The sequence below is a fragment of the Rhipicephalus sanguineus genome, chromosome 2 (assembly GCF_013339695.2).
Source record: "Rhipicephalus sanguineus isolate Rsan-2018 chromosome 2, BIME_Rsan_1.4, whole genome shotgun sequence".
NCBI lineage: Eukaryota > Metazoa > Arthropoda > Arachnida > Ixodida > Ixodidae > Rhipicephalus > Rhipicephalus sanguineus.
Genome location: NC_051177.1, coordinates 39,140,192 through 39,165,377, shown reverse-complemented (window position 1 = coordinate 39,165,377; position 25,186 = coordinate 39,140,192). Strand labels below are relative to the sequence as shown.

Genomic DNA, 25,186 nt, shown 5'->3' with positions numbered 1-25,186 from the left:
ATTTTGGGCACTAGACTTGGGATCAACAGCACACTTCTGTTCTTTCATACATTGCATTTTTTAGACTTAACTATGCCTCTGTTCTAACCATGGAGAGAAGAAAGGTTAGGAGAGGCCTCAGCCAACTTCATAGCATCGAAGTGTGGCTGAAGTGACGTCATTTTATCGAAAAGGAGTACTGAAATACTGGCCCAAACATACATGTTTCCATAGCAACCACGCCCAGGGAGCTCTGGCTGCTCACAGCTTCCGAAAAATTTGAATATAGTTTTTGCTCGAGGCTTTTCTCACGGCACATTTCATTTGTGACGCAGGCTGTGTTTGCAGTCGGGCGTGTGAGCTTGAAAATTGTATTTTGGGTCTGTGAGCTGCGAGAGTGAGTGGTAATGGGCAATATATACACCCTTTCATCACGGGCAAAGGCAGAAATTTTTTCGGGGCGGTGGGTTCAACCGTACTTTATGTATGTTGGTGTGTGTGCTTTTATGCGTGCGTGTATATACACATGCAAAATTGACATATTTTTTGGAGGTTTGAACCACTCTCCCCCCTCCACCCCTTGGCTACGCCAGTGCCTCTCATGAAATCATGGCGAGACTTGTCTTCGTCTTCTTCAACAAGACACGGAAAAATGCAAGCTACGGAAAGCTTAGGGAAGCCTCCAGAGTTTAGTGTTGAGGTGTGTCAGACGCATTCACTGTCAGCGCCTCATCGGAGTGAACGTTCGAAGCTCGCGCCCCCATTCTCTGGCTAATTGATTGGAAGTGGAAAAGGCGATGCATCACCAAGGCGGCTGCGCTACTGGTTTCAGAAAACGTGATGTGAGGTCACCGCCTACTTTGTTTCTTTCCTCCACAATTTCCACTCTTAGCGTTGTCATGACAACGTTAAACTCGCAAACTCGCTAATGCGTTCTGCACGATTTGATTTCTCCCATAGCAAACATCGATTGAAGCGGGCTTCTCCACCTAATGTGTCTTACTGCGGGGAAGCCACATCTGAGAACCGATTCTCGCGAGTAATTCGCGTTCGCAGTGGAGTATCCTTAGAAGAACGCCCGGATATTAAAGCAAATGCCTTAAACGCCTCATCAAACGCGAAAATTGACCATCGGCGGCGTCGTCAACACGAATAATGCAAAAAATCATCATCACATGACGACGCCACCATGTGACGTCATCGTAACGTCAAATATGCCAAAATTTCCACGTGATCATGACACTGTTATGACGTCACATAACATGACATCACATGGTGATGTCATTACATGGCATTGTTGCTTGGTCAAAGGTGGGGCGAACACGGAGGCAGTGCAAAACCAGGCGAGGTTCAGAAAGCGTGCAATGCTTCCGACCCTGGAGGCAGTGTAAAACCACGTTAGGTGCAGATGGCTTTCGGAACAGGGCAGGGGAGGATCGATACGTCGATTGAGAAAGAAAAGAAGAAAAAGATGGCTTCTGGCTTCGAGTCGTCTTAGGTGAATGCCTAAGGGACAGTGTAAGTTTTTGCCACACACAACGCCTCAGCTCGAGAACCGCGTATTACGCTAAACGATAGAATAAGGCACTCCATCTGCCTGGTCTCAGGTGTCAAAGTCCCATGTGGTAAAAATTAATCACAACCATACGCAATGATGCCAACACTCCTACATGCGACAATCGTAACTCCAAGCAGACTATTCCCCATGTTAGCGATTGTCCCCGTTTCAGCGCATCCAAAAAGAACTTTGAACGGCTTTCGACAATCTTGACGATCGCTCTTCGCCAGAAGGAAGAATCGCGGAACACTATTCGATTCCGTCCTCATCACAAAAGGCGTTGTGCGCTTCGTTGCTCTTCTTACGAATAAATATATTCGGAAGTACACGTTGAGGAGTGTCTTGCATTACACCGCATTCATGTCATTCACATTGTTTTAGCACGAAAGTGTTTTATGCCGAGGTCCACCAAGACTTTCATGACGTATTTCCGTGGAGAAAATACGTCAGCAAAATGAACGCCGTCAGATGGCAAAGATAAAGACCTATAAGGAAACGTTCCGTTGACAGGAGTCGAACCCACGACCTCGCCGGCCGCTACAATGGGTGGCGGGTGTTTAGCCCACTGAGCTACCGCCAGACTAATAGCGCAGGCTACATGAACGCGCCTTTTATCTTTCACATTTTCCTCTCGCAGTGCTCTTGGATGGCTAGATGGATGGATGCTATGAGCGTCCCCTTTATGACGGGGTGGTGGCATGTGTGCCACCAGGGTTGAAAAAAAAAAAAAAAAGCTTCGTTGCCTCCGCCATTCGCTCCGGCAACACGCCGTTGCTACGACCACCCATTCGGCGCATTTCCAATAGGAGAAGTGTAATGTCGTCAACGCTTTTACACACCGCGAGGTAGCGGCTTTAGCAGAATCCTTGCTAATAGCATCCATCCATGTCGAAAAATAGCTCTCCGACGCTCGCCTGGCTGTCGCACCGCGTTCCCCGCTCGCCCCGCGAGAATTAACAGCCAGGCTAGAGGGAAAACATGACGCTCGTCGCGTTTCTTTTCGCGTTTCACGACGCTTTGAAGCAGTGCACATCGAGTATCAGTGATTACTGTGTGGTTGTTGATGCCATCTTTGCGCGGGATTCACCATATGCGGTGTCCAGGTATATCTTGACAACCTCAGCTATCGCAAGGGTTAAATCATGATCATGGGCGTTAGTCATCGGTACGGAGATGTGCCACTGGGCGTCAACGTAGGTGCGTCCACATCAAGCGGTGCTATATCTGCCAAACAACAATGGACATTGTACAAGCTCTAATATACCAGTGCGCTATAACCAATCAACTACTTCTGTGACGACACGCTTCACTTTCGTGTTATACCGATTCCTATGACGGAGGGATCAGCCGTCTTTTTAATTTTCCTTTTTATCTTGGTAATGTCTCTTTGTGCGACCTTTTATCCGCTTTACACTGCTTTTCCAACTCAGGGTAGCCAACGCGAATAAGAATTGCCTAACCTCTCTGTCTTTCCTCTTCCTCCTCCTTTATACGACGACTCTTACAAATATCGCGTACCATTTCTGGAGCTTGGTTTTCAAAAAAAGTTCGGTGCTCTATTAAACTTGTAGTGCTTTTTTTCTATTTCCACGCAAGACATTTGCCTATTTCCTCTTTCTTTATCCTTTTCTTGACACCGTTCTAGTTTTTATTTCTGTGCGTTTTATCATTTTTGAAATCACTACGCATGCGTCGTGCCTCTTTCGGTGACAGTGGCCAGTCTGCTTGTTGCATTGTTTTCCTTTCCTACGACTGCATGTGCGCTCTCAAAGCAAAAAAAAAAAAAAGATAACAATAATGCATTTTTTAATGACCCGCAGGTGATGGCCCGGCGGATGGAGTGCCGCCGGGGACGAAGACGGACCGGCGCTGTTGCAACGAGAACAGCCGCAAGGTGTCGCTGGGTCTGGTGATGACGCTACTCATCGCCGCCTCGTGGGTCGGGGCGGCGCATATGCTCAAGGCCACGTTCGCTGAGAGCAACAGCCCTGCCAATCAGAGGCTCACCAGGGAGGGCCGACTCAACGTCACCGAGGTATGGGGCGGTGCACTGACCGATATGCGAGAAATGAATAAGCCTGTCTGGATCTCTATTTATTCAAAACGCTGTTTTAGACACAGCCTGACGTTAGATAAAAGGGCTGAAGATGCATAACCCCCGTCTGGCTGTTACCGCGGTTGCGCATACACTGTTCGAGTGGAATGTGACACATACCTGTATACAAGCTTTACGCAATAGCTACACTGTAGTACTGAAATACACAAACGAAGTACACTATCTCGTAAGGTACACAATAAAGGGAAACTGCAATAATAACAAAACAAACTATGTACACTGCACTAATAATGGAGCTGCGATTGCGATTAGGAAAGCGAACTCCAATAATTCGTTTGCACATTCCGTTATACTCAGGACAACTGTTGGCGCGTTTAGCAATGTCGTGCTTTACCACTGCACAAAGGCTTAGCTTCACATAGATTCCATCATCTGCCTTGGACCTGCTTATTGTTTTCCTTTTAGATCGTCATCTCACCCGTCATGCTTCATAGGCTACATGGGCGGGGAGGGGGGGGGTGGCTTGCCTGTGCCTTAGCTTCGGATTCCACAGTAGGCGACACTAAATCGGCAAAGGACAACGTTGCGCGCATCACAAGGAGCAAGATTTTTTTAGGTATTGGCCAGGAGAAAGAAAGAGAGAGAAAAGGGGAACAAAACGGACAGATAGGTTAACAAGGCTTTGTGTAGGTTGCTACTCTACACGAATAGAGGATGTAGGAGGGTGAAAGAGAACGAGAGATCACACACATTGAGCATAGTGTAACGTAGCCATAGTGTTTCACTCAACTCTGTCACTTACATACTGTAACAAAGAAGAAAAAAAAGCTCGTGCGGCTTTTTACGCTTAACATGATATTAGGTGACAGTGCAACTTGTGTAACGGCCTGTTTTGTTAAGCTTTCAAAGCTTGCTAGCTGTGAGGTCAGGTTGCGAGACGTTTGCTTCTGTAAAGAATTGGGGGACGCTTAAGCTTCGCCTTTAAGAGTTGAACGCGATAGCGATATCCTACCACTAGTGCGCACTTCGAACACTACGAGTGTTTAACAGAATGCGCGCACCAAAGTGTGTGTCTTATGTAATGGGTAGCATGCTTTAAACCAGGAGCAATTATGCGCGAGAAACTTTTTCGAAGTTGCGATGCACCCACTACGTGGCCTTAAGGGAATACGCGCAGTAATGTGTGTGCCTTTTGTAATGGGTGGCTGTCTTTAAACCACCAAGTCGTTGTGATATTGACATGGTGTGACGCTCGATGGCAATGTACGCTTGTACCACGCAATATTACTGCGATACCACATCTTGTACTGTGACACCTGTATGCAGGAAGCGTTTGTTTGCGAAGCATGACAGTTGCTTTCAGTGCAGTTCCAAGCAGGAGAGTGGCTGTGTGGTAGAACACCTGCTTGCCACGCAGACGGCCAGGGTTCGATTCTTACTCGGACCCAACATTTTTATTATTTATTTTATTTGCAGCTTTTTCGATTTTTCGGTCACGGTCAAGATGATGATTTTTCGCTCACAACCAACGGGGCCGACGACGACGGCGGAATTTCTGCGATACGAGCTCTTTAACGCTATCGCGTTAAAAAGCCGATTGTCCATTTTAGTCCGGGAGCACTAAAGGTTCTGGCGTTTTTTTACGAAAGTGGAAACAGTAGCACTGCGGATAATCAATGGCATCTTCGCATCTGCACATTGGACCACGTGGGTCACTCGCCCACTACAACACGATAGCTGTACGAGTTAGCGAAAGCCACTATGAGCGACACTTTGATTCAGCAACGCTGTGCAAGATCGCGATAAGATGCCGTGCGGCCTGCAGAGACAGCGTGCTGCATTCGCTGGGAATGAATCTGCAGCCACCTAGTACACCTGTTTTATTATTTTCTCGCAGGTCACATTCGACGCGCCCTTCTTCACCACATGGGTCTGCGCAAGCTTCAACACATTCTTCTTTCCCATCTTTTTGATGGGGCGACTGTGCTCCCGGACAGAGAAGACCAGTGCCAAGAATGTGCTCATGTAAGGCCACCTCTACGGAGCCTATTCTTGTTTCGCAGTGTGGTTTGCTAACAGAACTTATTGTATAAAGGCCTTCGCGTCCTTTTCAGTGAAGGTTTCCTACTTTGTTGCCACATGGGGTCACGACGGCATTTAAAACATACTGAATAGCAAAACTAAAGTTAGCTTAGTGTACTTAACTATTGCAACAAGGACGCCTGGGCACCGGGAGGACATGGGCTCGAAACCACTCCTCCTCTCGCACCAGTTCCATACCAGTTATCCAAATGTGCTCATGTCCTCCGACCGGGTACTTTGCTTTTCTCAGGGCTTAGCTGTCCTGATAACGAAAAGCGTGCCATGAAGTTCCGTTGAATCCTGCAAGAACAACCAATCCCCGTAAATAAACGGTCTGGGCCACATACTTAGCCATGGTTTCCAAATGTGGCGTACCAAAGTACCTATTACGTTTATTTAGTTTGCGCCAGGTACTTCGCTTCCAAACGAAAAGAAAATGAAGGCAAAATGTGCTCACTTTCAGTTCGTGCTTGGACCGCAACGCCAGTGCTTCAACACGTATTCACAATGTTCCAAAATTGCCTTTGCATTTTACGGCCTTCTGAGAAAGAGTAGCCTGATTATCTTGTTTTCCCTGCTCGTTATTGTGGACGACGCGAGTTTGCTATTTCCGTAACGACATAGAAGATAGCGTCCTATGTTTGCACCCACTGTAACTCTATTGCATCCGTGGAGAATTCAATACCCTCGGTCCCATCTAGCTCTCACAATTCAAGCGGCTGTGACAGATCCTGCAGAGCCTCTTGAACTGGCGGTTTATATGTAATTTTTTAACAGCGAGACTGTTTAATTAAGCTGGCCGTAATCTGTCCAACAGAAACAAAAAACCTCGGGCGGGTATGCGCCACAGGAATTGGGCAAGTCCCACTACTGAGTAGAGCAGGGGAGCTATCTTGTACAAGTTCTGTGATAGAACGGAATGGAACGTCATGAGCATGGGCGTAGGCAGAATTTTTTTTTTTTTAGGGGGGGGGGGGTTCAGCCATACTTTATGTATGTTCGTGCGTGCGTTTGTATGTGTGCGTGTATATATACGCAAGCAAAACTGAAAAATTTCGAGGGAGGTTTGAACACCCCCCCCCCCCCCCCCCCCCGGCTATGCCCCTGGTCGCGAGAGGACGGGAGGGAGGCGCTAGGTATTGGTCGATCCTCGTCTGACGGTCAGACGTGAGAATAGCAACCGGAATAGGCAGTGCTGTCAATCATTTTGGCAAAGAACGGGCACAAAATGGACGGAGACACCGTTCTATCCGATAGAATGGATACGAAATGGCCTTCGGACAACTTGGGTTGGATCGAAACGTAAGCACTTGGGTCGGAGAATCGAATTAGCCTGCTTTGTGTCTGGCTTACTCCAATTCCACGCCGATAGTTACGAAAATTGTAACCAGCCCCCCACCACCGGACGTCTTGTGAAATTGCGACACCACCTATCGCCCAATCACGACATTACCACAAATAAATTGTTAAAGTCATCGCGCTCTTCGATTTCACGCTTTGGAAAACAATGCCTGCCAATATTGATGTTAAGCTATAATAATTATATTTCTTCATGCGTTGAAAACATTTATGAATTCCCTCAGCTCGCCTATTGGCTGTTTCCCTCCTCTCGTCCTCTCGTGAAGTTTCTTTCCGTTCTGCCACAGAACGCGTACAAGATAGCTCCCCAGGTGCGAGCGTTAAACGAAAACTCGGCTCGGCGAAGTGGAGAGGAGGATGGAAAAGAGGAGGAGAGGAGATGAGAAGCGGAGAGGAGGAGTCGAAAAAATACACAAAACAAAATCAAATTTCTTCGCGAGGAGAAACTCCGTCGGTCGTGTACAAAAAACTATCATCATGACGAGCTCAATAACTCGGCCGGCTCGCGATCTCTTCGCCCTCTTCTTCATCTTCTGCTTCGCTCCCAGAGCACGTGGGGAACACGTGAAACAGAGAGGGAGACAGAAAGAAAGAGAACGGGAAAAATAGGCAGAAGGAAATAAAGAAAGAAAAGAGAGAGAAAGAAAGCGATAGAAAGAAACAAAAAATGGAGAGAAATAAAGGGAATAAATACATAAAAAGATATAAAGACAGAGAAAGGCATAGAAAGGCATAGAAAGAGATAGAAAAGAAACAGACACGAAAAAAATTACACCATCTCCCGCTAAAGGGGACCATGAGGCGATTCGAAGCCGGAGCACTTGCACGATCGCGTTCCGTTGGCGTTCGCGGGGCATGCTACCGACCTCGCGTCGTGGAACGCGAAGAGGAACACTACGCGCGTCGTGTCTTCTCTCTAGCCTGGCCGTTATTTCTCACAGGGCGAGCGGGGAACGCGGTCGACAGGCGCGCGAGAGGGAAGCAGCTTAGGAGAGGAGAGAGAGGGGGAGGGGACGCGCATGCGCTGGCCCTCATCGCGGCGCTGCGCAGGAGAGAATTTCGGCATGTCGACCCTGCATTTCAGAGGAGCCAACCGATGCAAGCGCTGGACTGAACGCGCGCAGCGCTCTGCCATTTGAAGGAGAGGAGACTAGAGGAGGAGAGTAGCGTATGCGCCATGAGAGCACAAGCGAGAACGCAGGAGAAGCGCAAGCAGGTGCTGGTAGGAAAGTGGAGAGAGTAACGCGCAGCTGTTGGAGAGCGGGTAGGAGGAGAGTCGCGCATACATAGTGTGAGTGCGGACTACAACGCTGCGTGCGGATGACCACGCCGCGTTACATACCCCCGAGCAAGAGAAACTTCGCATCTAAAAGAGATAAAATAAATAAAGAGAAACAAACGCGGCCGCCCAGCTCCGCTCTTCCCTCAGGCCTGGCACCGGTAGTGCGAACGTGCCATAATTTTTTTCTCAGGTTAGGCCTTCTCATACGCGTGAAAACAATGACAAATCACTGTATCAGTATAGTTCGTCACATTCCTCTAAATAATGACAATATAAACATCTCAAAATGGCGATGTTCTGTGATCGATTTCGAGCAATAGTTGTAGCGATTTCTCAACTGCTGGAAAAATTTGGTAAACTCGTTTGTGCTGCTGTTATAGCATGACATACGTTGTGTATCCTTTGCCCGACATGAAAATGCGGATGAGCGTCGAAATTAAGTGCTGTGAATGGTAGGTGCGAGCGCTTCGTGTCACTTATTTCCCTTTTGTTCATCCACAACGCGCACTGTCTACAGCTCGTGATGATTCTACACAGCGTCTCTATAAAGTTTACTAGCGATAGATTATGAAGGCAGCACTTCATTTGCTACACGGCTTAAGCTTGGAGCTGCGGCACCTCCTCGGCCCGTGGCAAAGCAGCGCCTCGCCGATGTGCAATACGAAAGCGCTGTTGGCGTTTTTGAGGACTACACACCTTAACGAAATCTTATGAATAACTCTTTTGTGTGTGTGCGTGACTGTACGTATTAATATTTGTGTCTATATGTGATCAGTGCGTACGACATAGTCAACGCCCGACACCGGCAGTAGCAAGCCAAGCGATGAACCAGGCTAGCATCTCCGGGGTAATCATTAAAAAAATGTTACCCCTCTCCTTGCGTATAGAAAATGTGCTGGTACTTTATAACGTTGTTGTGCCTCAGTTGTTTTTCCTCTTGTTCTTTGCTTCAGCGAGACCCTGGCGCAGCTGCAGGAGAAGCAGTTCACCTTCTCCCAGTTCTTCTCCCGGTGCGGTCTCTTCTGCCTCCTCTGGGTGGTGACCAACTACGCACTGGTGCACTCGCTGCGCATCCTAGACACCACGGACGTGCTGGCACTGTACGCCTCCAACGTATCCTTCGTGTACCTCCTCTCCTGGGTCATCCTTCACGAGCAGTTCGTCGGTATCCGGGTGAGACTCTGGCGAACAATGTTCGCATTGGTCAGCATGGTGCTTGGAATCACATGATTCAAACAGATCTCAGCTCCAGAAAAAACACGAACAATACGTCTGTTTATTACGTTTACCCGCCGCGGTGGTCTAGTGGTTATGGTGCTTGACTGCTGACGTTGTTGTGGCCCGGGTTTAGCTTCGTCCCACCGCTGCAACCAGTTGTTGCGACGTTAGGGTTGCGTCGGACCCGGACTCCGTTTGGTAGCGTGATTGAGTCTCTGGGTTTAGGAACTCATGCTCGCAAGTGGGGAAAACGAAAACAAACAGGTTTACTGGCACTTTTTGTACACTTATTTACGTAGTAAAGAGGTTAGAGTTCAGCGACAAGCGAACTGGATGAGCTATTAACCCAGGGCTCAAAGCGTCTTGTCTCACTCAGCACCGTCGTTATAATCCTTCGGGCTTGCTCTTCTTTCTAGGTTGGAGGCAATCACAACACACGACACCACCCATCATGATACCAGCCAATAACACACTGTCGCCGAGGGGTCGTTCCACTTGTTGATGCAGCAAAGTGATCTCGGTCAGTGACACTCTTGTGGGGTCAGGCCGGGAGGGGGGGGGGGGTGATCGGGTGAGTTCTTCCGCTTCTCCCCAGAAGGGCACGAAAGGGTTTATGGCGACTTAATGACTCTTGTCAAAACATACAGGACCGGTCGGCACCGCAGCATACCAAACTATGTCAAAGCGGCCCATTGTGAAGACGGCGCCATCTTTGACGTCTCTCTGCTGTCCATCGGAGCTCGCACGATTCTCTTCCATTTGTGGGGCGCTTCCATCCACGGGGTGCTCGTTTTTGGGAAGCTAAAGGGGTCCCGAGCTGCAAGAACGCATCTTCCGTCCATTCTTTTAGACAACGCGTGGCCAACGACGGTCAGTCATAACAACATAAAGGTCACGGGACCGAATCCAGGCCGCGTCGGCCCCATTTCGATGGAGGCAAAACGCTACGGGCCCGCCTGCTTAGATTTTGGTAAACGAACCCCAGGTAGTCGAAATTTTCGCAGCCCTCCACTACGGTGTCTTTCATAATCAAATCGTGGTTTTGAGACGTTAAACACAAATTATGCATTACTTTTAATTTGAGTGTTGAACAAATAAGTAAAAAAAAAGAAATTTAATGATTGTTCCCAAAGCATCGACGATGATTGCTAATTTAAGCAACTTGTCAAGTTATTCATCGTAACACTTTTCTAAACTACGATTCTTCATACTTATCAGCTGCGCTCTTTCTAAGAGTGATCCTAACAAATCCTTTGACCAGCTGAACTACAGATCGATAGGAGAATAAAGCGGTGATTATTAAGGTACGAGACCAGCTGGGTTTTAACGTCGGCCTGGCCTCGCATAACCAGTTTCAATTTCAATTTCAATTTATTTCCATAAGAATGGAAGAAGGCCCGAACAAAAAGTGGCAATTCCCCCTTGACGAAGATTCGGGCCCCCTGTACAAGGCATACAGCAAAGAGACATATAATACGCACATGTACATATAGCGTATTCAATATCACAGGAAGTACAGAGAATTTGCATGTAGAAGTTAAACAATACTGCTATAATCGCTACATACATCAAGAAAGAAAAATACAAGTATAGCTTTCAAACATGACAAAAGAATTGATGAAATTGTACCTCATATCACTTAAAGTTATCTGTTTGTGTTACATCAGTGGGTCATAAAGGTTTGACGTCATCACTTTGTTACAAACCAATTGCGTAGATCCTTATTTGTGATGTCAGTAATATCAATCCCTTGTTGAAAGAACATATTTAGCAATACAGGAAGCGTATATCGAACGCTTTGCTCAGTTACATTGTTTACATAAATTGGAAGACACTGTGTGTTTACGTTACGCATTTTCCTAGGTCAAGATGCAACTCATTCGTAAACCGCACAGTGACGCATCGAAATTATTTCATTTTCGCACATGTCAACAAAAGAAAAAAAAAAGAGGGTTTAAAGGAAAAGCGAGAATAGTTATAACGTGCATTGAGCTAGATATCTCGGACGCTGTGCGAGAAAGCATGACAAGACGAGCGCATATTTGTATGACCTTATTTTATTGCGATAGCAATTATATTGACAGTCTCGGCTGGATTTTGCCGTCGCCGTCGCCGCCGTCATGCACCGTATATGTAGAAGTATGTATATATACACAAAAGCCCCAAAGAAAAATAATTCAGAAAAATGCTTCCGAAGCGCGGGATCGAACCAGGGACCTCTTGCTCCGCAGCGAGTGGCGCTATCCACTACGCCACGAAACGCAGATCCTCTACGTAGCTGACGGCGAGCGTTATATACACACCCTTTACCACTGGATGGACTCAGAGACGGCTGCGCTTATAAGCATTTCTTCATTACGAGCGAGATGGCGCTAGGAGCGCGACGGGCGCATTTAAAAGTCGTCGGCGTGCTCGCTCGCTTCTTATACTTGCGCAGGGAGAACCTTGCCCTTCCGCTGTCTGCTCGCGCGGTTTTCTCGTGCTGAGGGGAAGAGGGATGTTTCACGCTTTCACCGTGATGTCCGCGCTCATGTTACGGAGCGTACGAAAGCCACTCAAGCTCAAGGGACGCCGCTAAAAGGGGTCATGAAGCACCCCTTGGGCTGATTGAAAAAACACATCCTGCGGAAAGCTGACACGGCTATGAACTGCTCTGCCAAATATTACAGTCGTGCGCGCCGCGTAATGGCCACAAGCGGAGCGCGAAGTTGCCGTTTCCCCAGGCACCCTCTTTTCAAACAGAGGCCGGTTCTCACTCTCGTCGGTGGGCGGGGCGTCTGTCCGCTGTACGTCGCAAGAGACATAGCATGCTTATTGGCCGATAGCCGACGTAAATCGAGAGCGGCGTTCGGATCAGATGCGCTTCTTGCCGCGGGGTGCCGCCACTTGCCGGCGCCGCACTCCTCAGTACACGGTAGCCGCACTCGCGCAAGCGAATCACAGCGGGAGAGCGATCGCGTTTCATGACGCGCGCTGGCGTAACTTCTTTCCCCCATGCCATCCCTCCCTGTCTAGCTTCCAGTGCGCTCGCCGGCACGAGAAAAGAGAGAAAGCGCTGGGAGCGTGCGCCAAACCCCCGTAACTCCGCTGATTCTTGACGGATTCGAGAAATTTTTGCGGCAATCGATTCGGGAGGCAGTACACTCCGATACTGAGGCCATTAGATCATTACTTGGAAAAGTCGCTAAACGAACAAATAGAAGATGAGCGCGAACTATCAAGTGTCACAGCTCGACACTTGAAGCACGCTAGTTTCCTTTCGCTGCTTCGGCCGCCTGAGCGCTGTTCAAACTGAGAATATCCATTGGCGAGCCTCACTTCATATAGCATTAGTTTCTTGCTATCGCATTCATTGCTTCGGCCTTGCGGCGAAACTGTGACTTTTTTTTCGCACGTTTTTCGAGATGTTAGGAAACATATGCCAACAAGCTCGTTCTTCACACAGATTGAAAGGAAGAGATTCGATCGAGGCGCCCGCTTTTGTTAGACATAGCCATGTGAAGCAAAGAAATAGTGAAGCAAAGAAAAGCGTCAGACGAAATTTGTAGGTTTTAATTGAAGGTTAATAATCGTGGGATAAAGGAAAATGACAGTGGATGAAGCACAAATTGCCGCCAGTGGAGAGCGAAACCGCATCTTCAGCACGAGTCGGGCGGTACACTACCTACTGCGCTACACCGGTGGTCGCTTCCCCTTTCACATTCTTGGGTGTCCATGTATGTGCAGCTCACCAGTGCCTCTCGTGGCCACGCGGCAACTCATTTTCACCCAATGACATCACATGCACGTACATGTATACACAAGTGGACGGGAGAACAGTCGCCGCCGTAATGTAATTAATATAGCGCACCGCACGCATAATGTGTTGGTTGTGGGTGCGGTCCACACCGGCTACAAGTCTTTTGTTTTAGCAGAGTGTGACGTTGGGCGAGTTGATGCATAGCTTAATAAAATATTTGTGGCGCAGCTGAGACAAGCAAGGAAATAAGAGAAGACAGGATAGGGCGCCAGACTTTCAACTAGTTTATTTTCCTCACATCACCCAAAGATATATGGTTCCTGATACGCGCACAAAGAGGGGGCGCAGCACAGGCGACTATCTATCACATAGCAAAAACAGAAAAAAAGCTATTGCACAGCGCTATCTAAAAATAGTCATTCCTTCTTGTGCAAAGTGATCGAAGGGACACTGACGCATTCATTTCCCTTCTTCTGTATATGATATGTCTGAAACGTGCTAACGTTTCCCTGCTTCGTCCTACTACACGAGTTTCTCCGAACAGTGGTGCGCAGCCGCACGAAGCACAAACTCGTGTAATAGGATGAAGCAGGGAAACGTTAACACGTGAAGTACTTGAGGCATATCACATGTAGAAGAAGGGGAATGAATGCGTCAGTGTCCCTTCGATCACTTTGCACAAGAAGGAATGCCTATTTTTAGATAGCGCTGTGCGATAGCTTTTTTTCTGTTTGTGCTATGTGATAGTCGCCTGTGCTGCGGCCCCTGTTTGTGCGCATATCTGGAAGCATATATATTTGGGTGATGTGAGGAAAATAAACTAGTTGAAAGTCTGACGCCCTATCCTGTCTTCTCCTATTTCCTTGCTTGTCTCAGTAGCGCCAGAAATATTTCATTAAGTGTTTTTTTTTTAAATTTGGTTTGTCTTTCACTTTACTGAATTACCACACTTCAATGAACTACTGGAAATAACGCCCCTGTGTTTTCTTTAGCTTTATTATCTGTTCGCTTTATATCATCGTGTTTTCACATAGTGTTTTTTTAATTAGGCGGATCGCCGAGTTCATTTTCAGAATTCAGAAAAAAAAATGAAATGATTCCTCGAATTTTAGTCTTTTAGATGATAAGGTGCTTTTATGATAGCGCAGATTCCAGAAATAATTTGCGAGACACGATAATTATCCCTCTGTAGATACACGAGCTCTATTAGCGCCGACAGCGACGTTGCCCATCCATATACTGCTTCTTTTATTGCGATAGCACTTATATGGACACTCTCGGCTGATTTTTACCGTTGCCGTCGCCGTCATGCCCCGGATATGTATATGTATGTATATATATAAAAAGGCACAAAGGAAAATAAAGCAGAAGAAAAAACATTCCGAAGTGCCCGACCGTGGATTTGAACCAGCAATCCCTTGCTCCTTTTTTTTTTTGCTTTATTGCCTGTTTCCAGACACGAATTACATCACAAGCACGTAAAATAAATAACAACAAGTGGTGTCTGTCCTACTGCACAGACATCAATTTTAAAATTCCTTGAGCACTGTCAAGAGTTCCACCCTCGATAACCATTCAGGTACATACTCCTGCGTTTTCTGCAATTCAACAAATTTCAACATGCACTCTCGAAAGTACATTCTTGCGGGCCTTGCATCTGGATCGCGGTGAAATCCCGCCATACGAGCCCGCCATAGACAGTGGAGGCCGGTTAACATTATGAAGTCTAACGGCAATCCATCCTCATTATCTATTGGAAGAAACCTGATACCGTATTGATCTAACGGGAATTCCTTCTTCATTGTCCTCTGTAGTATATCCCAGAGGCTATTGACCATGTTTTCTTACATTGCTGGGAGAGCAACCCCTTGCTCCCCAGCGCGCTGCGTTAGACAACTCAACCACACGCCATGTATGCGCCAGCGTAATAACGGCGAGCTATTACAGCGAAAGCTGTTATGAGATCATTTCACCGGCCGTTTTTGGCGCCGTAGTTGTCCGCCGCCGCCGTCGCCGCCGCCACCGGTGTCCGTAACCAGTATCGCTCGAAATAAGAAAAAAAAAACGAAATAAGAAAAAAATTCCAGGATGGAACGAGGTTCGAACCTGGGCCCTCTGCGTGGGAGCCCAGTGTTCGACCTCTGAGCCATGCCGGTGCTTGAAACTGCTTTGGAAAAAGGTCCTATATAGGCTTCATGTCGGGAAGGAACCACATTAGCATATGCAATATAGCGTGGTAGAAGAGTAAAATAAGCACCAAGCGTCGCACAACGCGAATACTGTAACCAGGCGTCACACAATGCGAATTGCGCAACGAGTAGGTTGTTGAATGCTTCCAACCCATTACAAAGGGCTTTACAATGATTTATAGCGTAGTGGGTTCCTCGCAAGTGCACTTGTATTGGTTGCCAAGGAAGCCCATAAGCGCATGATCCACTTCCTCGGGGTCTGAGTAAAGTTCTTCGCCCCCCCCCCCTCCCCGTCTCTCTCCCACGTCAACGTATGTTATACAGCATGACGGGAGAGGGGAATAGCGAACGGGCGTCACCCAATGCAAATTACATAACTGGTGGGCCGTTTAAAGATTCCAACCCATTACAAAGGGCTGAGCCATAATTCTTCATTGTCATCAGTCGTCGCGTCGACAAAGTGCACATAATGCCTTACAGACGTGTAGCTGGTGCCTCGCTTCTCCGCAGAATGACGAATAATGGCATAGTAGGTGCTTCCCAACTTCCCAAAAATTGTGATTTATGGCGTAGTGGGTACCTTTCTAGTGTACTTGTATTGTAGCCCCAAGAGAGCTCAACGGGCTCTAGAAACGCCTATCTTCCAGCTTTCGCTGTGACTGTGCTGCGGCTTCAGCGCAGGCCTGGCATTTTTTATATACTCCATGTACCGCTGGTGGTAAGCAAATCTCGGAGGAGCGTGAGCGTGTTTTCTATCACGCAACGTTCCTAATTTTCTTTCAATTTGAAAACTGCCCTTGAGACGCGCACGACAAAGTAGCCCTTTTCTGTATTCACTCGTGATGTGGAAGAAAAAAAAACAACAAAACAAACAACACCGGACACACCTTGCATCAGACGCCTCCGTGTGGCTGAAGACGCAGGGGTCACTGCACGCGTCACAGTTTAAAATAAGCAGAAATATCTAAGAGCGTCTGATTCTCCATTGTTGACACTTGCAGACGCAGCGCCCCTAATTTTCTTTCAGTTCGAATACTGCCCTTGAGACGCGCACGACAAAGTGGTCATTTTCTGTACCCACTGATGATGTGGGAGGAAAAAAAAAACAAAGAACAGCGAGCACACCTTGCATCAGACGCTCCCTTGTGGCAGGAGACGCAGGGGGTCACTCCACGCACCGCAGCTTAAAAGGAGAAATATCTAACAGCGTCTGATTCTCCATTGTCGACACGTGCAGCGCGTTGCTCAAGCACATAGACGTAACAACTGTGACAGCTGTTAGTTCACGCTAGCACTCTGCGTGCCTGTGCGTTCTTTTAGGGCGTTCTTCTTTGTGCTTCAACGGCAGGCTGCAAATATCGTGGTGCTTCTCGTTCTTCGTGTGACATTTAAACTTCTTGCTATCGCATTCATTGCTTCGCCCTTGCGGCGAAAGTGTGACTTTTTTACTCTCGCTCTTTGAATAAGAAGCAGTGAGATCTTGGAAGCATAGCGACCATTTTCAATACGCATCCCACTTTTGTTCGCTTACCAGATTGTGGCGGTGATCCTGTGCAACACGGGGATCGCGCTACTGGCGTACATGGACGGAGTCACGAGAACCATGACGCTCGGCGGAGTGGTGCTCTCGGCAGCCGCGGCTGCCGGCTCCGGGGTGTACAAAGTGAGTACAATGCGCGGTACTAAGTTTCTCTGACAACATTTAGATCGGCACTTTAATACCTAGGGATGGGCTTCTTTTCTTAGTATAACGTGCAGTTTGATGAATCCGCTGGAGAACTGAAGAGGACCGCATAATAATGAAAAAAGTTTATTCACTGAGCTATGCGCCTACTTCATTAAAATTTGCGAATTCGCCGCCGTTGTTTATTGAGTCAACTTTCGAAGCCGATTCAGAAGGTATTGGCGAGATAGAATGCATCTAGTTTCCGCACGTATTCTCTTTGTAACGCGTCGTGACGTCACGAAAGTGTGCCAGCAGCCTAGAGCGAGATTGCGATGGCGCTTTGAAAGTGGAGGAGCTCATGAAGTTCACGTTTTTTTCTTGCGTTGTTAGGCATTAGAAACGTCAGTTCACGCCTGTGGTGTTGCGACACAGTAAGTGTACACTTACTGCTAAGTAAATATATACGGGCTGATATTGAATAAAGCAGTATTAATTTTTAAACGAAGGTTGCTGGTCATAATGCTTGGTATTATACTAGCGAAGGTGGCTAGCCAATCATAAACTTCTTTGATTAATGAAAAGTTGTATTTAGGCGCTGTTTGGTAAACTATAGTCTCAAGCCGGAGTGCGTGTTTTACAATATGGTTCAGTTGCTGCGAGGCTAAGTGCTACAAGAGGATATCAGCACACGCGTTTCTTTTACAGCGAAAGCTGTTATGAGATCATTTCAGCGGCCGTTTTTGGCGCCGTAGTTGTCCGCCGCCGCCGCCGCCGCCGCCGCCGGTGTCCGTAACCAGTATCGCTCGAAATAAGAAAAAAAACTAAATAAGAAAAAAATTCCAGGATGGAACGAGGTTCGAACCTGGGTCCTCTGCGTGGGAGCCCAGTATTCAACCTCTGAGCCATGCCGGTGCTTGAAACTGCTTTGCAAAGAGGTCCTATACAGGCTTCATGTCGGGAAGGAACCACATTAGCATATGCACTATAGCGTGGTAGAAGAGTAAAATAAGCACCAATCGTCACACAACGCGAATTCGGTAACCAGACGTCACACAATGCGAATTGCGCAACGAGTAGGTTGTTGAATGCTTCCAACCCATTACAAAGGGCTCTGCCATAATTCTTCGTCGTCATCGGGCACAGCATCAACAAAGTGCGCATAATGCCTTACATGTGTTTAGCAGGTACCACGGCTCCCCGTAGAATGACGAAAAATGGCACAGTGCCTGCTGCCCTACTTCTCAAAAACTACAATGATTTATAGCGTAGTGGGTTCCTCGCAAGTGCACTTGTATTGGTTGCCAAGGAAGCCCATAAGCGCATGATCCATTTCCTCGGGGTCTCAGTAAACTTGCAATGATTTATAGCGTAGTGGGTTCCTCGCAAGTGCACTTGTATTGGTTACCAAGGAAGCCCATAAGCGCATGATCCATTTCCTCGGGGTCTCAGTAAAATTACAATGATTTATAGCGTAGTGGGTTCCTCGCAAGTGCACCTGTATTGGTTGCCAAGGAAGCCCATAAGCGCATGAACCATAATTCTTCATCGTCATCAGTCGTCGCGTCAACAAAGTGCACATAATGCCTTACAGACGTGTAGCTGGTGCCTCGCTTCTCCGCAGAATGACGAATAATGTCTCAGTAGGTGCTTCCCAACTTCACAAAAATTGTGATTTATGGCGTAGTGGGTACCAGTCTAGTGTACTTCTATTGTAGCGCCAAGAGAGCTTACAACGGGCTCTAGAAACGCCGCTCTTCGAGCTTTCGCTGTGACTGTGCTGCGATTTCAGCGCAGGCCTGGCGTTTTTTTTTATTTAATGCAATATATGTTTTATATTGCATAGAAATGAGGTATTAAAGCCTGGCATATCATTTTAGTGGTGAATGCTGACAACAACCGTGAAGTTGAATGAATGTTTGTAACATGAGGCTGCACATCCTGACGGTATGGTAGAATTTATTATGGTGGTTTTAGGGGCGAAGCTCCTTAAGGCGGCACCCGTTCGTCCCTCGTAGTCGTAGTGCGTAACCAGTCGTAACGCTAATACCAGATCTTGACCTCCAAGGTGATGCCGGTGGGAGATTTTTCCTGTGCGTTGTTGAACAATAAAACATTCGCAGCGTGCGCGTTAACTAAAAGCCGAATTCTTCTGTCTCTCATTCCCCATTAGCAGCCATTGGCATGTTCCAGTAGGAAACGTTAGTAGAAGTAGAAGGGTAAGTGTTAGCTAAAAGCCGACTTCTTCTGTCTCTCATTCCCACTAGCAGCCATTGTTTACCTCCAAGGTAGTGCCTGGTGAGATTTCTCCTGTGCGTGATTAAACAATAAAAATTTTGTTCAAAACACCGTTGATTGATGAAATAAACCAACGAAAGACGCCAGATGTTTTGTAAAAGCAAAACGAAAGAACGCCAGATGTTTCTAAAGCAAAACGAAAAGACGGCAGCTGCTTGACGAAAGACGCCAGAAGTTTTCTAAAGCAATGGTTTTCTAAACAATGAAAATTCACAGCGTACATGTAAAATTAAAGTGAGCTGCAAGTCGTCATAACTCATCGAACCTTTAGTATAAACGCACCCGATCTCAGGTCGGTGATGATGTATTGGGCAGAATTCACGGAAGATTCACGGTTTACCGATGAACCTCCGCAGCTTCGCCCACTCATCATCATTCACTCCGTGGATATGCTGTGATTTTTTTCATTTATGGTAGAATTTATTATGGTGGTTTTTTGTAAGGAGACACTGCCTTGACTTCTGTGTTTTGAGCGCGAAGTTACATGGTACTAGCGTAAGCCACCCCGCCCCCTCACTGTCATTACGGAAAGTTCATTTTTAGAGAAGGAACACATGATGATTTGTTTTTGTTTCCTTTTTTTTATCAGAAGACGTTGTGATGCAGGGTAATACTTCTCTAATACCTTCAAATCTTGCGCAACACGTGTTACTGCCTAAGCGTCGCCCCTTTCCAACTCTGAAGCTAACGAAAGCCGCAAAGTACGACCAAGATTGCGGCAGCGTTACCACCTTAAAGCATCAAACGTTCGTATCTGCAGCAAAGGTATGACTTACGTTGTAACGATCGACAATCGATAGATGCGTGCAGATATAGCAGATGTTCTGGCAGTGCCTATGTCGGCAGATCGATGCATTTTTTAAATGAACGCATAGCCTACCACGCCACTTTACTGCTGAAAGCTGATTCGCTTAGCGTTGTTTTCGATTTTAAGCAGAGCGCTAATTTTTTACTTAGAAGGTAAGAAATGCGCACTAACTCCTCCATGATTTATAGCTTGCAATAAAATGATCGATAAGTATCAATCAATCAATCAATCAATCAATCAATCAATCAATCAATCAATCAATCAATCAATCAATCAATCAATCAATCAATCAATCAATCAATCAATCAATCAATCAATCAATTTTTCTCCATACAATTTTGGATGGTCTTCAATGACGTCGCAAAGGTTTCAGAGTGTATTGACTTCCTCCCCTCCTTAAGTTTCGTGCTTGAGGTGCTCTCGCTACTTCTTCCGTAGCTAGCTATTTCAATTTTTTCGAAAATATTTTATTTAGACATTGGCTAATTGAACAACCTCGTTTCGTTAGCATGGTCCCGTTAGAAGGTTTATGGCTAAAAAGCCTATGAGTAATCTAAAGAAACGAAGGCCCGTATTAAACTTTTAAAAAAGAAAAAGCTTTTCAGTTTTGTGTGAACGGCAAGGTACTGCCAGTGATAAGAAGGTTTTACACCACGCTTATATACTTGAAGCAGTGATCTACACACATGCGCGACATGTTTGCTCGATGCAGCAGACAATTCAACGGCAGCTCGGCAGATTTAGGAACAGCTCCCTGGCAGCTATATGGTTTCTAACGCTGGAGTGAGGAATATCATCACCAGGAGCTTTGCAAGGATTGCACTTTAATGACACAGGTGCTGAGATTGACAGTAGAATACGGGCGTTTCTTTCTTTTTTTTTCTTCAGCGCCCAGCGAAACATGGGGTAAGTTTTTGGTTGATGGTTACTGTCCGTTCCACTCGGATAAGTGCATTCACGCAGCTGCTTATCAGGAAGCTAATATGCATACGTGCACACATACTTTGTATAGTGCACGTGCGTACAATGCTCATACTAGTAGCAAAATTCATTACGCTGTCCTGGCGGGCGAGGAGGCATTGGCCATCACACTGCAAGGCGCGCGGCGGAGATGATGAAACAAGGTCTGGGCGCAGTTAGCATGTGTCTTGTTGCGTTATGCGAAGAATAAGTAGTTTTATTGAGTAACAGTTAGCCTTCTTCGGGGCCCCGCCACGGTGGTCTAGTGGTTATGGCGCTCGACTGCTGACCCGAAGGTCGCGGGATCGAATCCCGGCCGCGGCGGCTGCATTTTCGATGGAGGCGAAAATGTTTGAGGCCCGTGTACTTAGATTTAGGTGCACGTTAAAGAACCCCAGGTGGTCGAAATTTCCGGAGCCCTCCACTACGGCGTCTCTCATAATCATAGCGTGGTTTTGGGACGTTAAACCCCAGATATTATTATTATTATTATTATTAGCCTTCTTCGGGAGTGCATCTTCGCCAAGCTCGGTATTTTATTATTTGTATTTATACTTGCTATTTCATTTCTTATCCGGTGTAACGCTAGTGTTTTATCATCTTTAGCCACACAGATTAGTGACTTATGCGTTCTTTCGCGCATGCGGAAATACTCAGTTGTAAGTTAGTGCTTCTGTTTTGTGTTCTTGTGGGGAAATTTCCTCGCGTGTTTCGCGCTATTTTAACATCTAGTATTTCATGGCGAGGTATGCTTAGCACATTCTGATACGGTCCTTTCTAGTGGCTCTTGTGACGAGTACACAGGACAGATGGTTCCCAAAGGTGTGTTTGCTGCACACGTTACACGTTCTCTGTTCAACGATTCTTGCGCAGGTGACGTTCAAGAAGCTCATAGGCGACGTGACTTTTGGTCAGCTGTCGCTCTTCTTCAGCCTTATTGGCTTCCTGAACCTACTGCTCATGTGGCCAGTGCTGCTGGCGCTGTACCTGCTGCGCTTCGAGACCATCGTGTGGAGCCGCATGCCTTGGGGAATGCTCGCCGGCGCTGGTGCCCTTTCTTTACGTGAGTTGAAATCGTGTGAAACTTTGGGTCGTGACATACGTCGACGACGTGAACTATATATGTTAAACATGTGATCACATCTCAGGTTAACCTAGAGAGAGAGAAAGAAATAAAACACCTTTATTAAGCATGACGATTAAGTGTAGGAGGGGTTCCTACATCACGGCAATCCAAGCGCTGTCTTAGCTGCGTCGGCCCTCTCGACCAAGGCGATCTGGCCAGGAAGGCGGGAGCTGGACAGCAGTGCCTCCCACTGCTATCGGTGGTGGTGGGTAGGAATTAGGGGAGGCAGGTCTGGTTTTTTTTTTTGCATTCTGTTACTATGCGTCGGAGCGTTCCTAGGTGTTCGCAGTATTGACATTTATCGGTGTATTGAATTGGGTATTGGAGGTGTAGTCTCGTTGGACGCAGGAACGTGTAGGATTAGAGTAACCTGAGTGTTGTTTCCTGCTTCTTCGTGAGCTGTGGATGTGGTAGTGGGAGAGATCTACGGTTGAGTCTGTAGGGTTGAGCGATTTCCTGCTATGTTGTAATTGGAGTGAGCTCCTCTGCGCCCTCCGTGGCCCGGCCAGTGAGTTCTCGTGCTTTGCAGTGATCTTTGCAGCGAGTGCATTTCCCTCTAGGTAGGCGTGAGCAGGTGTCCACACTATTTATACCATTCTTTCTGAAGAAAAGGCTCAAGGCACGGCCTAAATATCCAGCTAACGGTAGAGAGATGAGCACAGTTACGGTGGCCGCACCATGTTGAGCGCCAGTGCAGCGCTTTTTCGAAGTTGCGATGCATCCACTGCGGGTTCGTAAGGGAATGCGCGCAGTAATGTGTGTGCCTTTTGTAATGGGTGGCCGGCTTTAAACCACCAACTCGTTATGCAGTTCACATGGTGTGACGCCCGATGGCAATATACGCTTGTACCTCGTTTTACTGCGATATTACACCTGTACACAGGCCGCGTATGTTTGTGAAGCATTAAAGTTAATTTCAGTGCAGTTCCGAGCCAATGGAGTGGCTCTGTTGTAGAACGCCTGCTTGCCACGCATACGACCTGGGTTCGATTCTCCCTCGAACCTAATATTTTTATTATTTATTTTATTTGCATCTTTCTCGATTTTTCGGTCACGGACAAGATGACAGTTTTTCGCTCACAGCCAACGACGCCGACACCGAAATTTCTTCGGAACGTGCTCTTTAACGCTGTCGCGTTAAATCAAATGTATAAAAACACTGAATATTCTAAAGGTGTTGTCGCGCACTACGTGGGGTAGTGACAAGAAGTGCCTAATTAATCTGTACAAAGGCCTCATACGCACGCGTCTAGGTTATGGGGCAATAATCTGCCAATTCAATAACGCTGCCAATTCATTCATAGCTATCTCTACACTAGACCTAAAACCCTTCGTTAAACGAAAGCTCACGGCTTATTGGCAGAGTTCATGGCATAGGCACACATCTACACGTTGTCAAGCCGCATCTTAGTAATTGGTCGACAGTATCGAAGTCCCGCCGCACAGAAGTAACACTTACCAGGCTAAGAACGAGACACACACACATCACACATGATTATCTTCTGTCTGGTGGTGATCCACCCAGGTGTGAGAAATGTGGTGAACCACTTACCGTGCTTCACATTTTGATCTAATGCAAAGAATTAGACACTGTTAGAAGAACTCACTTTCCATTACGCTACCCACAGCCAATGCATTTTCATCCATCGATGTTCATAGGTAGGGTACCGGTTTTTAAATATCAGTCACTCTTTGCATTTTTAAAAGATGTACGTAATTTTCAAATCATTTACTCATGCAATCCGTAGCACGACCTCCGAACAGAGGTTGCTGCTGCGGTAGCTACAACAGAGAAAGCACCTTCCTCGCGGCCCTTGGACCGAAGAGCGTTGACTAGGCATTGCAAGTATCGAGCTGCTTCTCGCTCTTCGTGTGACATTCCAATTTCTTGCTATGTATCGCATTCATTGCTTCGGCCTTGCTGCGAAACTGTGACTTTTTTTACGACGATCACTTGCCACTCATTCTCACTGCACACATTTCATGTCCCCCTTATGCTCTTATGGTTTACACACCTTCACTGCACAGAATTTTAGGCCCGTATGCAGCCACTTAACATATTCACAGTTCACATCCGTTACCATCTCCTGGCGCTCTTTGGCCATCAAGTGGCCCCTGCGCCATTAAACATATATCAACATCATCAAAGTGGGACATTGGAATAATGACACATGTGCTCAATCTTGCGTTCTGACCGGGTTTCAGCCGCTAAAGCTGTTACACGTGCCATCGCTTGGCGCAAGCCGTGCCTGAATCTATCAAAACATTCCTAAATGTTTTGACAGATTCAGGCACAGCTTGGCGTTTCTGTTTGCGTGCATGACGCGAACGGTGTAGTACATCCTGGAACACACGCCACCGGCGGTGTTTGTGCTGGGATATACCGGTTATTGTACTGGCATGTATGAAAGCCGATGCGTTAGATCTGTAGAGGAATCGTCGACGATCAACGATCGTGCTCGCCGCCATCATTCTACAATTTCGCCCATTAAGTTCAGTCTGTACCGATTTGACTACTATGTTCTTCCGTCACAGCTGAGCGACGCTATGGTCATAATTTCTTGTGTAATTCCCTTTAATACAGAACAACGGCAGTCCCCTGTAGCCCACCTGAGCTGAGCAGGTGTTGCTGCATACATTGTAGCGCAGCATTTTGCCAATCGCTCCTGCATCATCTGTCTGTCCATTGAAACCTTGATATTGTACCACCTGAAAATCAAAGCTCTATTCTAATATTAAGCTGTGTGGTAGTAGTGCGGTCAAGCTTAACTGCGGTGTTCCATATTTATTCTTACATTATACCCAGTTTAGTGACCGTGAAAGATCTAAACGGAAAATCCGGACAGTCAGCAAAAATCTGGCCACGTGA

The 25,186-nt window shown here is 46.9% G+C and overlaps 1 protein-coding gene across 5 annotated transcripts in view; it reads left to right on the top strand.

Moving 5' to 3' along the window:
* LOC119382788 (putative thiamine transporter SLC35F3) overlaps positions 1-25,186 on the top strand; it is a 227,731-nt gene that overhangs the window by 193,352 nt on the left and 9,193 nt on the right. For all 5 annotated transcript variants that reach the window (XM_037650634.2, XM_037650633.2, XM_037650636.2 and 2 more), the window contains 5 exons: positions 3,358-3,572; positions 5,491-5,618; positions 9,270-9,489; positions 16,997-17,125; positions 22,065-22,254. In XM_037650634.2, the coding sequence (XP_037506562.1) occupies positions 3,358-3,572; positions 5,491-5,618; positions 9,270-9,489; positions 16,997-17,125; positions 22,065-22,254 (882 nt within the window). The remainder of the gene's footprint in view (positions 1-3,357; positions 3,573-5,490; positions 5,619-9,269; positions 9,490-16,996; positions 17,126-22,064; positions 22,255-25,186) is intronic.